At 43.2% G+C, this 16,157-nt stretch overlaps 1 protein-coding gene and 1 long non-coding RNA gene across 6 annotated transcripts in view; both read right to left on the bottom strand.

Annotated features, from left to right (window-relative positions):
* The window catches only part of LOC124058128 (RCC1 domain-containing protein RUG3, mitochondrial-like), a 286,532-nt gene that overhangs the window by 235,541 nt on the left and 34,834 nt on the right, over positions 1–16,157 (bottom strand). For 3 of the 5 annotated variants that reach the window (XM_046387041.1, XM_046387043.1, XM_046387042.1), the window contains exons 4-5: positions 8,199–8,241; positions 6,193–6,427 (exon numbers count right to left, since the gene is read on the bottom strand). In XM_046387041.1, coding sequence (XP_046242997.1) covers positions 6,193–6,427; positions 8,199–8,241 — 278 coding nt within the window. Of the gene's footprint in view, positions 1–6,192; positions 6,428–7,504; positions 7,588–8,198; positions 8,242–16,157 lie in introns of all 5 variants that reach the window. The other 2 variants (XM_046387044.1, XM_046387045.1) reach the window with 2 other exon arrangements.
* On the bottom strand, positions 2,073–5,221 carry LOC124058129. The gene is made up of 2 exons (XR_006843217.1): positions 4,569–5,221; positions 2,073–4,195 (listed from the first exon to the last, which is right to left on the bottom strand). It is a non-coding gene; the product is annotated as an uncharacterized LOC124058129 (long non-coding RNA).

Raw genomic sequence — 16,157 nt, 5'->3', positions numbered from 1 at the left:
CAATTTGTTCCAGTATTTGTTTACAGAGAGAGGCTGTGACTTGCAGCAAAAATAATATTTGTTATCTCCATTTGCCATCAGAGCAGAGTGAAACCACCACTGGCTAATCTTAACCTGACTTTCTCATTGAGGTTTAATCTGGTCATGGCAATTTAGCATCTAGTATGGAGTGTGTGTATGTGTTGAGGTGCGATTATGTCTGTGTGCACATATGTGTGTTTGCATTTGAGGAGGGAGCAGAGGAGAGAGATAGACAAGCCAGTCATTCTCCTCCTGCCCCCTCCCTTTCCCCATCCATGTCAAGAACCAATCACGTGTGAAAACTTGCCTTAACTTCCCTTGCCTGTGTGACTACAGCGTCAGAGAGGGTTTGACAGATCTGTGCGCCACGGAGGCGTCTCCCCGCCATTTGGCATGCCATGCGCGTCTGGTGCGCTGGAGACTGCCTGTCAAACGCCTGTGAGTCGGTGGCGCAGCCAGGGACCCTACGGAGCGCCAGATGGGCCATTAAGGTAGTATTAATGTAGATGCCATCGCTTTTCTCCTCTGACTGGGACATGCTCTCTCGAACTGCGAGCAGCTGCTGCCATTTACTAGGACAGCTTCCTGCTAACTTTGGCCAACTGGCATCACCACTGACTGGCTCTCGATGTAATGATATACTTATTCTTAGTACTATACCTGTGCCTTTTGTCTTTCTTTGCCCCCTGCTCTCCCTTTCCAGAGGTTTTAACAGGATGGAACTGATAAACTTCCTGCTTTCTCTGCCACACACACTTGTGCACATGCAGGCAATTATTCTCTCTCCCTTTCTCTTGCAGACACGCACATAAAAACACCAACAGTCTAATAGGAGTACAGAAACTGGATCCATCTGTACACCCACTCTTAAGCTCATAATCAAGGCATGATATTCAGTAGTGTACGGTTATTTCTGTTTATGCCCTACTGAGTGCTAATATCATGCTTTAATTGAGAGAAAATTGGCTGTTGGCAAGAAACAGAAAAGAAGGTTACCAAAACCCCAACCATGGATAAGTGTTGCAATCAGTAATATTCTATTTAGTTAAGTAGCCTAAAATGGGATGTTTTGAGATCATTATTCAAATCACATTGACAAAATCCTATTATGAGAATTAGTTTTCCAGAAGGAAATGTACAGAATTATTGATGTGAAATAAATGTGCTTTCAGCATTACATACACTTGGGGCATATTAGGAAACAGTGGGGCATATGATTCGCACTGAAACAAGGTCACAAACACCATATTCTCTCATTCACACTGAGAAAATAATGCACATTTCAAGTGCAAACTTTCCATAACATCAATAGTAAACAATGAAGAGTGCCTATGGTGCTGCAAAAGTCATCATATGCTGAACTACTTCAACACCGTGGCCTTAAACAAGTCAGAGGAGGGAGCGAGTAGTCACAGAGATGAGTCTGTCTTGGTACTTCTGAAAAGATGCAGGATCTCCAGAGGCACAGGTTAGCCTTCCTACACAGCTGAGACTGCCTCCCTCTGTTCCCTCTGTTGCCTGTCTCTCACTTGCCTTGCCTCTCATTTTTCAGCAGAGCCCAAGCATCCTTTGAGGTGCCCCTAGGGGAGATGGGTATACTAGTTTAGGTCGCTGTACACCCACACTGAGTTCCCACATACTGCATAGGCTTGTAACTGCAGTGTAACAACAGACAAGTGATAGAAGTATAGTATATACTATAGTGACTTTGTTTGCCAGCCTCTCACTTACTTACTTTCTCTTTTTCTTTACAGCAGCATCAGTCAAAGTGTGTGTGTGTGTGTGTGTGTGTGTTGGGGGGGGGGTTCACATCTCAAGAGGCAGCTTGGATGAGGACAAGAGGGTTTAGCATCACCGGTGGTCAGTGTTGAAATCAAACGCACCGTCACCGAAGCGCAGCGAACACTTATGCTCCTGCACAGCGGTTAGTGTACTTGTGGTATCAAACTGACACCTTCTCCCTTGGCTGCTCCTGACAAGGAATTTCCTCGTCGAAAAATTAGCTGCACCTTGCCAACAGCACAGCGGCAATTTGTACAGTTGTGAATTGATTTGATTCTGAGCAGATGAGATAAACATTTATTGTGTAGAATAACAATAAACAGGCCCAGAGGGTACAAACCCGTGGCACCCATGCAGTATGAACTATCACAAACAAATAAAAACATTCTTTATTGCTGACCTCACCCTGTAAAATGAATATTGAGCCAACTGTCTGTCAACTCAGCCTGCTTTGAGAGTAATTTTAAGAGCTTCTCCAAAAAGTCACTAATCAACATCTTCCAACAATGCAAACCAATTTCTTCATAGTTGATTGAGAACAGCAATTGCTATTTTGGTACTTGGACTCAATGAATAGGGCCAGCTTCCTATCTGGGTATCTACATACTGAAAAAGAGGCAAACTGGCACTAATCAGCGTGTGTGCCAAGTAACCACTGCGGCAGACAGAATCGCATACATTTTTGTGCGTCTGCCTGACAGACAAGATTAAGAAGCAGACAGTTACTGCAAAGTAAACTTGAGGATGAGGAAGCGGGGTCTGTATTTCAAAGTGAGATGGTGGAGGGATCCATTTCCCACAGCTTTATCCAGGAAATCCAACCTGCGATGAACAGGATCAATTCCTTTATTTCCAAGGTGCATGTTATTGCTTTGCCATGCAAATGCTTTCAAAAGCACAGTAATGCCATCCCGCTATTGTGAGGGGAATGATCACTGCACCAGGACAAGCAAGCCAGGCTTTGATGGGTGCAGAATACCGGTGTTACAGAGCTAAGCAGTGTGTGTGTGTATGTGTGTGTGGGTGTGCAGCAAATAGGTTATTTTGGAGGGGTTTTTTTTTTTAGAAGAAAGGAGGCATTACTGAGGCCTATTGGTGCACCGAGGTATACTTCCAACCAAGGCGATTAACATGAAAGGAAATATCTAATGTTATTTTCCACTGCTGTGAAGAGAGAAGCAGAGAAAAGCCTGTAATCACATTATTATTTGTGTCGGAGATCAAGATCAATCAGGGTTAAAGCATGTCACAATGTTTAACAATAACAATGGATGGTTGCTTGTGTAGGAGATGTACACAACACAACTGGATGTGTGATACTGGGACTGGGGGGAGGAGTAGGGTGGGGGCCTAACGAAGACTACATTTCCATCTTTTTTTGTTTCTCTTTGACCAAAGTTGTGTCTTACCGGTCTGCATTCTAACTCCATGAAAACACACACACATACACACACACACACACATGCACGCAATAACGTAGTAATGTTTCACAAATGTAAATATGAGTAGCAGAATTTCCTAATAACATGCAGACAGAAGGAGGAGGAGACATCACCATCAGAAAAAAAACACAAGTGTAGAAAAGGCTTCACTCCCCTCAGAGGCCTGTACTGGAAACAAGGCAGCATCTGAGAGCAAGGGGAGAAACTCAAACGCAGACTACATTAGCGAAATTCACAGACCTGAGCAAACGTTCAAAGAGCAACACTTATTTTACAGTATGTACACAATGCCTTAAAAATGAATGAACAGCAGGAGAGGTTTAGAGATGGAATCACACCATTCAAACAAGCGTGCACTTTTATGATCCCTCTAGCAAACAGGTGCAACAAGCCACTGCGCTCCTGCAGAAAGGGTGACTGCTAAGATTCTGTCACGCAATGTAGCGAGCTGGTGAGCAAGCGAGTGGTGGGGAGATTCAAACTTAATGAGTGCTTTGGCAGCTTGTGGGGAAAAGGCAGGGAGGCAGGCAGTGATTAACGGAACACTTCAGAGTACAAGGCACAGCGGTGCTCAAAGAAAACAGTGATGATCTCCACTTAATCGCGGAGAAGCCCGGAGCATCTGCCGCCAGAGCAGGGCAGCGGCACCGGCGAGCTCCCGCTCCGCTAGGCTGTCATCTCCAGAGAGCTGCGGCCATATGCTCGGCTCTGCCGCAAACTCACAGGAAGTTAATTTTCTGACAAAACACAGGGATAAATATGACATTCAAACAAGTTGTGCTCAGCCAGGCTGAACACGGATGCCGTGCCAAGCTCAAGCTGCACACGTGTCACACTTACAAACAGAGTTTATTTTCATGCTCCCACAGTTGCTTTTCCTCTTCTTTTGTAGAGATGCAGACAATGGGTGGTTCTTCAGCTAGGAGGTGTTAACCCACTTAGAGACTGAGCTATGGTATGTATAAAGGGAAAGAAAATCATGCACACAAAAACAAACAGAGCAGTGGTATGATACTGCCTTGATAATACAAAAGTTGCCACAAAAACACAGTTAGTTGCCGCTAATTCATATCAAAATGTTTATATAAGGCAGTAACGGGAGAGCCAGAAGGGGACTGTCCTAGCTGCATACAAACACATCCCTCAAAAGTCTGAAAAAAATGACAATGTCATTGTCCTAATGAGGGGAGGGAGAAAGGGCAGAGACATGAGAGGGGGGGAAAAATAAGATTAACTTTCATTTCTGTTCACAGACATATAGCACTCCGCAGTGTGTCATTAAAATAATGTCAATCAAACCATTAAAGAGGAGCTCTGTCTAACCTTGTCTGTTGCAGGTGAAATGCCATAGCGGCCCTGAACAATAGGCTCACAGGTGTGAGCAGAATCCCAACACCTTATCACTGGCCCAATAAAGAACGGTATATAGTGTTTCTCAGATCTCAGCAGTCTGCTACCACTCCATTTCAGATGGTAAAGAGAAACTGAGCCTTAGGGGTGAAGCTGGCTGTTCCAACCTACAGATTCTTTACAACAATACCCAGTATCATATAGTACAGAGTCTGGGGGATCGCTGGAGGTGGAGCAGCTTTTCTCATCCAACTGGAGAAAAAAAAAAAAAACACACCCAGGGAGGCAATAGGGATGAAAGAAGACGGAGTTTGGTCGTATACAAGAGAGAGGGCAAGATCTGGGCCTCCACTTGGGGCAATCAGAGGCCTCTGGTATGGCTAGAATGAGAGCAAAGGGTGACTCTGTGATACACATACCACCAGCTCCCATTCCCTGTCACTGCTGCTGCAATTCTCCGCTTTAGTATTCTTTGCTTTAGCAGAAAGAGGCGAGGGCTGGGTGCACTCATGCAGATCCCGGTGGCCTTTATCAGGGAGGAGAGGTGAGAGCTTTGGCCCCTGGGCCTGCTCACTGCTGCCAGGTGGCTGGATACTTTCTGCCTCCCGTCCCACCCGGTGTGAGGCCACTCTCATCTGAACCCTGAGGCCTCTCTTGTGGGAATATGTCTTATGTTACTGCTGGAAGAAGGCCAGAGGAACGACAGATAACATAAGAAAAACATATCCTGATTATGAAACATTAACTATACACCTTCTACTGTATTCACAGCAGTCACCTGCAGTACATGTAGTGGTAAGGTAGGCAAACGTCAGTGTTAAGACTTCAAAAGGAAGACACAAGCAGAGGAGAAAAGGATAAAAAATATTCTGTATTTTTTCAATTCATCCATTTTAATACGTGGATGTAAAGACAACTGAAAGATGCACACAAAAAAGATGAACAACAGTTCACTAATGTAAGTGCAAGAGACTGGGAAAATCTGTCGGAAATAATATATCCAGTACACATGCGCACAGAAGCACATACCCATATATCAAGTGTTGAGTGGCAATCATTCACCTAGACACTGTCACGCTGCGGTAAATGGGCTTATTTTGCATGAGAAGGAAGAAGGAGTGATGGGCTGCAGCGAGCAAAAGAGGGACTGAGGGACTGAATCAAATGATATGAGTAGGCAAAATTAAGCTCCAATGCAAGTGGAACACTTCACAAGAGAGCCAATTTCAATTCCACAACACTTAATTTAGGATTTGTATGGTTCAGCAGCATGCTACTGTATAGTAAGCCATGTAAGGACAGAGATAGAGAGAGGCCCATCCAGGCCCTTGAGGTATCCATCACACAGGCCTGCCTCCATCAGTCTCTTTCTCTCTCTCAGTTACAACAATGAATTAAAAACTAATGATATTATACTGTAGAGATTTCAATGGGACATTAGAAAATCACATTGATTTTAATGTACAAGAGAGTTTTGTTTTATTTGTGTGTCGTGCTTGTGCTGACCTTGAAGGGTGTTAATCCAAACTCAATGTGTTTCAGGAGGTACCAGAATTAATCGTGTATTACCACTGTAATCGTGCCAGTATCTTCATACCTGGTGCTCTTTGAAGTCAGCCCTCTGGAAGTCATAGCCCAGCTGGGCGTAAAAGTTGTTCCCAAAACCGTAGGCTTGTCCAGTTTCAGTCCATATGAAGGAATGTCTGCTTCCACAGGCCACACCAACTATATTGACGACATCCACATCTGCACCACTTCCTTTCATGTTCAGTTTCTGTGGCAACTTAATCTCGACTGGCCGGTCCTTTACTGCCCTCTCTCCGTCACCAAGCCTTGAAAAAGCAGAGAGAAAACAGTCTGTCATTTTCTTCTCTATCAGATGAACTATATATACCATATATAACATTTGTGGGGAAGGTTTAAAAGAAAGTTGTTTCTTCAAGAAAATTACAGTGAAAAATTACTCACTGAAATTCTCAAATATTCTCAACTTTCAGTGGACTCATGTAATGGACATAAATACCTTTTTTTCTTTTTCTTTTTTACAAACTAGTTTAAATTGATAATTCAAAGCAAACAAATACTTTTTTCTTTTAAAACACGAAAATTCAATTCAATTCAATCACTTATTTTATGTTCAAACCAAACAAGTAACAAGTCATTTGAATTTAAAGTAAATATCAGATGAGATGCTGGTAGATTAATCATCAGTACACATCCAAGTAATACATTTTCCTTTCTGATATGTTTTCTCTATACAGACAAGAGTCATATATAGGGTGTCTAACAGCCATATTTCAGTAAGGTCAGTTTCACGTTCCTGGGGAAGAAGTAATAACTGAACCTAACTCAATTTGTAGCTGTACAAATGACTTTACATAGGCCTCGGCTGACAGCTGAGTTTCTGTCTCCGGATCCCTCGTGTGAGTGCACAAAGAACATCCAAGACCCCTTTTCAAGATGAGCTGGTCAAACGCAGCCCCAGCACCCCTGTGACCCGTGAGCTCCCAGCAGCTTCAAACACAGCTCTGCTGTTTGCTTCTTGATAAAATGCTCCTCTTTGTATTTGTTTCCCTGAGCCAGCGTCATAACCTGCAATGCCCCGGCCATATCTGCTAGTTTGCGGCATGTCTGGGAAAAATAACAAACAGTCTTCTCCATTATTTCCACAAACGGGGAACGAAAGGTCCTCGCCCGCCATCCCCACGAGAGCCTGTATTGATTACAACAATGCTTCAACTCAAGACAAGACCACTCTGGGGTCACTGCTATTTCCATCAGAAAGTTTGCCAGTTTAAATTTACACAGCTCTCTCGTACTCTTCTCCTCTCTTGCCTCCAGTGAGACACACAGGAGAGCTGAGGAGTTTTCAGATATCAGAGTGCTAGTTGTATAACGGAGATGCTCACCCTTTGCTCTGCAAGTGGGTGTTGTGGAGCTCCAACTATAGGCTCCTCCAACTATAAGTTCCCCACTAGAGAGCCTCGACCTGCTTAGAGGGGTCAAAGCATCATGAGAGAAGAGGGAGGGAGAGAGAGAGAGAGAGAGAGATAGATAGAGAGAGAGAGAACAAGACAGACAGAGATGGAGGGCATAAGAAAGAGAATAAGGGACAATGGGAGATGATGAGAGACTGAGAAGTGATGCCTTTGTTTCTTTTATGTATTTCTCTGAGGTCTGCTGTGCTGCTGTTTGAGTACTTGAGGGCCACTGAATCACTGCAGCCCCCAGGCCCTTAGATGTCATTACAGCCAGACTGGCTCCTGGCTAGAGAAGTTTTAACAAGGAAGGTCATCAGGAGGAAAACAACTTATCTTTGTGTCTAACTATGTCTGTCTGTCAAGAGTGTCTGTCTGCAGTTTAATATACAGCTTTACAGTACACTGTCAGACGACAGCGAGGCATTTGAATGACAATTGGGCAGAACAAAACTAAACCAAGAAAAGTTGAACTTTTATGGACAACAGAGTAGTCCCCTTATATCTCACATACTGTCAAAATGAAGGCGATAAAACTCTGAGCAGTTCTGAAATACCAAAAACTGAGGGAATAAACACCACTGACAAACTTATTTGTATGGTTTTACTTGTGAATTTCACTTACTGTCCACTGGTGCCATTTCCCCATGCAAAGATTTTGTTGTCCACTGTGGAGAAAAGGCAGAGGAGGACAACGTTAACCACACATTGACTGAAACGGATGAGCAATGCTGTAAAATAATTGGTAAGCATGGCGTATCTTCGAGACAATCTTTGAAAAAGGTGTGGGGTTATTGCCGAATAAAGATAATTAAAACCGGTGATCTGCAAAAGCTGTGCAGCTGCTTCACAGTAGCAACTTGGGTTGTGTGTTTTTCCTTTTGTCCTCAAGTGTAGAGTGAGTGGTGCTGTGTCAGTGGGTGGACCCTGTCCCGCTGTGTGAAGTTTGATTAATACAGCCTCGACAGAGAGTTCAGAGACTGGGGCCACCTCTCACACACCCTGCTGTAAAATAATGAGCCTTCAGCGGGAAGGAATAATATACATGGGAGGGGAGAGACACTTCCCTAGTCTGCGTCTAGGCTGAATATATTCAAATGAAATGAGGAGAGGAGGCCATCCTAACTGATTAGACTTGTCTCAAAGAGAGGGAGAAGCCTATATATTTCTCCTTCTATGTACATGTATTTAACTGTCACCTCTCTGCTCTAACAATCCAACATGGCACTCGTCCATTTGCATATGGTTTCTATAAATACCTGGATCTCTACCTGTTCCTGCAGTGGTTCCAGTCATGCTGGAACACAGACAAGCCTTATTGGTCTTATGGGAACTCAAACACCACAGGGGTAACAGCCAATAGCAACAGACTTTACTCATCAAGCTCACCGAGTCCTCATACATTATAGAGTAGGCTATATGATTTACCTAAGCTTGTCAAAAGAGAAAAATTATCAGGCAAATGTGGGGTAATAAATTGTAATCCGTGCTGCATATGTTTGACTCATGACCCTTGGCATTTCCAGGGTTCGGATGTATGAAAGAGTTGTAGCAAAATGTGTGAAAGGAAATAACATGAAAGGTGAAATACCGCTAGGAAACTTTAGGGAAAATGTGTAAAACATGTCTGCGACTGCGTTTTTGAGAATTTCATTCTAGGTGTTGCTGTTATCATGGGAACAAGAATGAAACACGCAACAGATTTTCGTGGGATGTGCTTATACTACTACTGCTGCTGTTGGCAGCACATTTTTTGGCAATTCGTACCCTAGATGTTACAGTACTGATAGTCAGTTAACTTCTGCAAAAGTTGACAACTACAAGAAGCTGGTTTTAAAAAAATGCTTTTGTAGAATGGCACTACAGCCATCACACCTCTGTCAACACTTTTCTCCAGGTGTGAGCTCCCCCATTAACATTGCTGTAATTTGAAACAGTAGCATCCCTAAACAACACACTCTTAAATGAAGCAACTTTAATCAATCAACATCCTATTATATTATTACAATGGCAGGTGGATTTACTTTTATTTGCAGTATATTCTGAGGGATGTCATTGAGACACAGGTATGGTTGCTTATACTCAATCACTATTTATGTAATTGGAATATGTATGTGTATAGTTATGGTATTGTAACTCACATGACACCGTGCAGACCAGAACATGTAGAACATTTTTCTCTGCGTGTTGCAATGGATGAACAACCGTATGTAAAATACGATGTAGCAATATTTAATTCGTCTACTATAGAACCAGAAATACATGAGTGTGCAACCTCAGCTCCAGCTTGGGCACCGGAAAGAAACACCATTTCTAACATACGGACGCATTAGAAGCTTTTGAGTGCTCATGGAGAAATGCGTATGGTAATAATTCATATGAAATTATATCCTTGAGCTCAGCTCAGAACACACAGCTCACTGGACCAACCACATTCATTATGAACTACTGCTGATTACCTACGAACAGGAATAAAAAGACAGAAAAACACTTTAATGAAAGGATATCCATTATAGGAATATGCGTTTAAACACTCCTTAAATACTTCAGCAGAGCACAGAGCATTGCTGCAAAAATCATCGTAGCTCTGCAGCTGTCTGTGGAGTCGTGGTTGCTGTAGAGCTGTTACTATCAGGCATAGAGAATACAAAAGCAGCACAGGAGTCCAAGATTTAAGTTTACTTTTACAAGCCTAAGAACCCTCACTGGAATAATGAAATAAAGATGAGAATGAAAATGCAATGGGAATAAAGACTGTGACTGTTCCAGAGTTTTATTTTCTGGTTTTGTATTTTTTTTTTGTTTTCTTTTGTTCTTGCACTTTTTGTTTTCTTGTTTTTGTTTTCTTTTGCTCCCTTAACTCCTGAGAATTGTTACGTGGGAGTATGATAAATAGCGGTGCTTAGAGTGTGTCGAACCAAAACACAAAAATATTGGCAGCCGTAGGTCTGCAGCAACACTCCGCACACAGGCACATTATTAACGATATCTGTGTTAGCACCAGGCATGGGTCAGACAGTCCAAAATAATAAATAGCATTTAGAGTTTTAGAAGATGCTTGGATTTGAATTACAAAAGTGAAAAACAGGAGGGATATAAAACGACGGTCGCCTGCTGGAAACTTTACTGCAGCTGGTGAAAGTTAAGTAGTTTCTGTCAGTTGAGCAGTCTTACCTTCCTGACACATGCAAACTGCTTTCTCCAATCAGGTTCAAACAAACTCTGATAATGACTTTGCAAGTATTATATGATCCAGGTCTTGGCAGGCTATATCTGTGGCCACATGTATTAATCAGAGAATCCAAATACAGCACTTCACTGTGATACCCGCCCCTCACTTTGTATCTTTGAGTCCTCTGTTATCCTCAGAGTGGCAGATGTTTTCTGCCCCCTCCCTTCAACCCACTCATCCACCCACTCACCCAGTTCTCTCTCTGTCTCTGCGGCAAGGGCAGTGTCTGGTGCAGGGGGCAGAGGCCGACAGCGGTGCATCAGGCTGACGTACAAAACTGATGGGCAGGGCTGAGAGCTGGCAGTGTGGCAGGTTGAGTGTTCGCCCTCCTTTGCCCCCCACTAGCCCCCCGCTAGCCCCTGCTGCTCTGCACCATACCCAAGCACCAGCATCCCAGCGGCTGGTGGCCCATTGCTTTGCTCCCCCATAAAAATAGCCCATCCCATTATTCTTCTGCCTCCCCGGGGGCCACAAGGTCTCCAGCATCATTACCAGGACTAAGGATCTGACTCTGCCGCCACCACTTGGCACCCCCCCTCCTCTCTCCTCACTCCTCTAATTATAGGTCAAGCACTCTTTTTGTAAATTATAAAACCTTTGTTCTTATCAATAAAATGGGACGTAAAGGAAAGATACCATGGAAGGAAGAAGAGAAAAAGTAGATAAAAAAAGGAGGGAAATGGTCTAAAAATTAGAAAGGGGGGGAAATTTTTCAATTATAAAACCAAGCTAATTTGGTATGACCAGCGACTGTCATGCATGGTGACGGAGCTCCATTATGCAGTCATTTGAGCTCTTTCAAATTAGTTATGTTAATGTCCTGCGTGTGAATGTAACACTTGGATGGGACAAGATTTCAGCAATTAATTTCTACAGTCAGCGGAGAGACAAGCAAATTTATTTTCCCCCTCTCAGGGAATTGGTGGTGGAGGGAGTGAGGAGGGGAGAGAGCATTCTGGAGCAGGGAACAAGCTAAACACAAGACCTAAATAAAGCCTGAACAATGGGAGCCAATGCCTCCTCATTCATTCAATTGACAATGTTTTGCAGCTTAAACCTGTTTTATTAATTATGTTTGACATTTCCTTAATTAGTTTCATTTACACCAAATCAATCCCTGCTGCTGTACAGCGTCATTTATCATTTTAAAAAATTTGCATAGCCAGTGCTGACTTTTTCTACTTAATTATACATTAAAAGTGTCAGCCGCGCTTGCTGCCTGGCATTATCTGAGGCAGAAAGGTTTGTGGCTGGACGGGGGTGGCATTAATCATCAGGGCGGGTGCGGGCAAGGGGTGCTCCTGGTCGCCAGCGGGAGAGCCGAGCGGGGTTTCTCATTTTCGAAGCTTGATGCTTCCGGGGCCATGGTGACCTCAATGACCTACGGGGAGACGCAGACAATTCAACGACCTCGAGCCCCATAAACAACTACAGCTTGTTTATAAACTGCGGCGAGAGGAAGGAGGGAGCATAACCAGGAAAAGAAAAAACTGAAAGATATGTAAACAAATGTAAAGGAATGGGTTTGGGCCACACAGATTTCTTTTTAGCATTAACAGTAATATGATCAGTAAACACAGGCTGATCAGCATGTGCAAGTACTGTTTTTCAGGAAAAAAATTAAGGAAAGGAAACATAAGAGGGGTTCATGAGATAATACCAGGTTTTATTGCTGCAAGTCACAAGTACATATGGTAACGACTGTATGTATTCCACTATTACTCCAAAAGCAGCTCAGTTGGCCGAGAGTGATCTCTCTGAGTATGGCTATTACTTTCCCTTCAGCAAGTTTGTGAACACAGAGCAAACTGACAGCTCAAACACCTGGCAAGCTCACTCCTGAGTAAATCTTCTGAGTGTTGAGGTGAACATGGCTTTACAAATCACCCATTCAGGAACCGAGACAGAAATTGGCAGGTAGGCAGAGCCGTGGTGTCAGGAGTGAAAATTACTCTGAAATGCGGAGCACAGTGAGAAGCTGAGTGAGTGAGTCCCTGAATGGCGAAAGCTATGGGTGTCACTGTGTACTATGTTCACATGGGAAATCAAACAAGTAATATTTTGGAGGTGAGTCAACACTTTTGTCCTTTGGAAAATGAAAATATTTGATGTCAATTTAAATTCTGAACGGCCTTGGGTATTGCCACACACTAAGTGCGGTGCATATGAGGATATGGTACCATGCACAAGTGACAATATTCCTGTGGATGTAAAATACCAGTATTTACACTGTAATAGTTCTCATACCTAAATCAATCTTGTAAAAGAAGTCTTTCTTTAATTAAACAGATGCCATAAATCATGCAGTGATAAAACCACTTATTGTCAACACGAGGTGAGCTGCTTGAGCTGAAATCACTGAGAGGGAAAGACTTCCTGAACCTGGAGCTTGAAAAAAAAAAAAAGGCTGTCCCAAGCCACTGATTCCCCAAAAGGTCCCCTGAATAAGCTGTATGAAGATGTAAAGAAGAGGCTGTAGCCATGGCTTTGCTTGCAAAGTCCTTCAAGGGCAACACAAAAGAGAGGGGGGCAACAAAGAACCTGATGAAGTGGCTAATGCCCTGGCATGCCCCAACAGGAGCGGCAGGGGGGCGGCCAGAGGCGGCTACATGTGCACGCCTCACTGCCCCGTCTGGCCCCAGCTAAAGTACTAACTATCCTCCCAGGGTCATTAGATTAAGAAATTCAAAATCATGAACAACATCTGTAACTGTGACAGGCCAGACCAACATTGAAAAAGAAAAGGAAGAAAAGGAAAAAGTTACTTGCTAAGAGACAGGGGACTGCTTAGGATTTAGTTCTTAAGGATGTGGTGGATGGAGAGTGTCAAACATCATTATTGTAGAAAGTTCCTAATCAGCATATTAATGGTGGCACATTGACTGCAGAAGTTTGCGTTATTTCAAAGTAGTTGAAAATAAGCCACAGACTCTTTTGGCTCATAAAAATATAATAATTCATATAAGTGATCACTAAAAACTAGAACTTTCCTTTTTCTACAGTCGCCCCACCCGCCCAAAACATCACTATCAATTCCCCAACCAAAAGTACCCCTTTAAATGCAAAACATTTCCACTATCAAGGATTATGCTTCCTTTCAGGATATATGAAAAACCCTTTGTGAAAATATGATGATGAATTCATGGGCCTAAAACTCTGGGGTAGTTTTTACATCGGCAAAAAATGGAGGGAGGGGAGGAGAAAAATCACCTATTTGGATGGCATACATTACCATTACTCTTGTATTGTGTCTCCACTTTTCATAATGACGGGGATAAGTGTCCTGCTTCGAATGCGTATCCGCTGACAATGGAGGCAGACATTACTTGGTTAAAAGCTCAGGGTCCTGTGGGTAAAGAGGCCCAGAGAATAAAGAGTATCCGTCATGGCTAACGAGCTATAAGGATAGCACATTGCCTTTATAAATCACTAGATCTTGCTGTTTATTTAAATTCATTGGTGCCTCATTATAACTGAGCTATGCACCTTTAGGTCCGAGTTGATTAGGAGTGCCATAGCTCAAAATGGCTTTTAATTCAGTGAAACGTAGCTCTGACCTTGGTGCCGTAACCCTGACTAAAAAACGCAGCGACTCCCACATTAATAATGATGCTACCTTTACTGGGCCGCGGAGCTGTGCCGCTGCTACTTAAAATATGTATTATTAGTTACCAGCGACGGCACATTTATCACACCAAATTACCCTTCGGTGTAAAACTGCTTAATTCTGGGTCCCTGTACCCCTCTGCACTATTACCTGCTCTTTAGAAAGGCCTGGAATTAAATGTGGGGATGAAATGTCAGGGTAATGGGGAAGAGGATGCAGGTCGATGGGATGCACACTTGATCATTCCCTAGTGGCCTTCTCCACATCGAGACGATATACTGAATGAGTCTTCCTCATAAAGGAAGTTCCACTCCACTGTGGCTTGCTTTGTAGACCTTTAAAGATGTAAATGAAGGGTACTTTTTTGAAATATACTTTACACTGTTCATTAAAATTACATGCACAAAGATTATCCACTCCTTGTGAGCTTAAATAAGAACTTTATACTCTGGGTATCAAGATTTCATCAAAAATGGATCTCACAAACAGACAAACTTTGAATGAACAAAGAAAACTGAAACATCCATAAACTTTGGATTCACTAAGGCACACCAGGGGAGCTGAGTGCATGCATAGTACATAAACAGTCATGCACGCACAAATGCGTACGCACACACATACACACACACACATACACAGCCCTGTAGCCCCAGTCAGGCCTATTGTAGTTAGACACACGAACCTAGCCTGCAGCCCCAAAACTTGTCATTGTCCATCCCATGTGTGCCCACCAGAAACTGATTACTTTGTCCAATCGGCTAAATGATTAGATCAATTAGGTACTTTGAAGTGGGCATCAACAGTGGACTGCTGCAGCTTCAAGACCTGTGGGCCCATCAGAACTGCCTCATTAGGTCTCTGGACTCTACCCAAAACCACACCACAAAGACAAAGACAGAGGACCAGAGGAGAGGAAGACAGTGGGGAGAGGAAAGACAGATAAGACTAAAGACGACGAAACTTCAATAGGTGAATTAGATGAGTTCCTACAATAAAGCACCCCCGGGATCAATTGTGTTTATGTGGTGCAACATCTCAAAAACATGTAAAAACAATACAAAGCGATCTAACAGATACATAAGTGGGAGTATTTTGAGTGTTAGCCATATAATCCATTGTTATGAGACCAAGGGGAATGCACTGGTACACAGACTTTCTTTTCTCCGAGGATAACATCAAACAGTCCAGTAATAATTTAGATTACCAGGGACAACACTACGTGAGGTTTACAGAGGAACACAGATAGCGCCGGCACAAACACATTGCTCGAATCAAACACAGCCGTACAGTACATAAATATATGCACAATACATTAATGGTTCCTGCTCATCTGAGCAAGTGGCAAGGCTAGAACAGCAGGGGGAAAAGAGACGTTACACACATTCCATCAGATGTCGAATCAATTAGTCACGACCATCTTCCAGAGTCAGAAATAACCACTCGTCCTCAAGTCTCCAGGGAGCCGGGGATAGGCCCGGGCAACAGAGGAGAGATGGGAAAGTATCCAGAGACCCAAAGGGGGGTAAAAAGGAAGAAAATGAGAGAAAAGGAGAAAGGGGGATAAATAATGCTGTCTGTTCTGTACTGCACAGACTAGCATCTCTATCTTCTCTGGATTTCCATACATACAGACAATTCTACACTCGGAGCATGAGTGCTTTGCATATCAGAGGGCACTCATTTTGCACACTGCAAACACTCCAGTCATTAACATGTGATGACATTATCGTCCTAATCGTGCTACA

Source organism: Scatophagus argus, chromosome 4, assembly GCF_020382885.2.
Source record: "Scatophagus argus isolate fScaArg1 chromosome 4, fScaArg1.pri, whole genome shotgun sequence".
NCBI lineage: Eukaryota > Metazoa > Chordata > Actinopteri > Scatophagidae > Scatophagus > Scatophagus argus.
The sequence above is the reverse complement of the archived record's forward strand: the minus strand, read 5'-3'. Positions and strand labels throughout refer to the sequence as shown.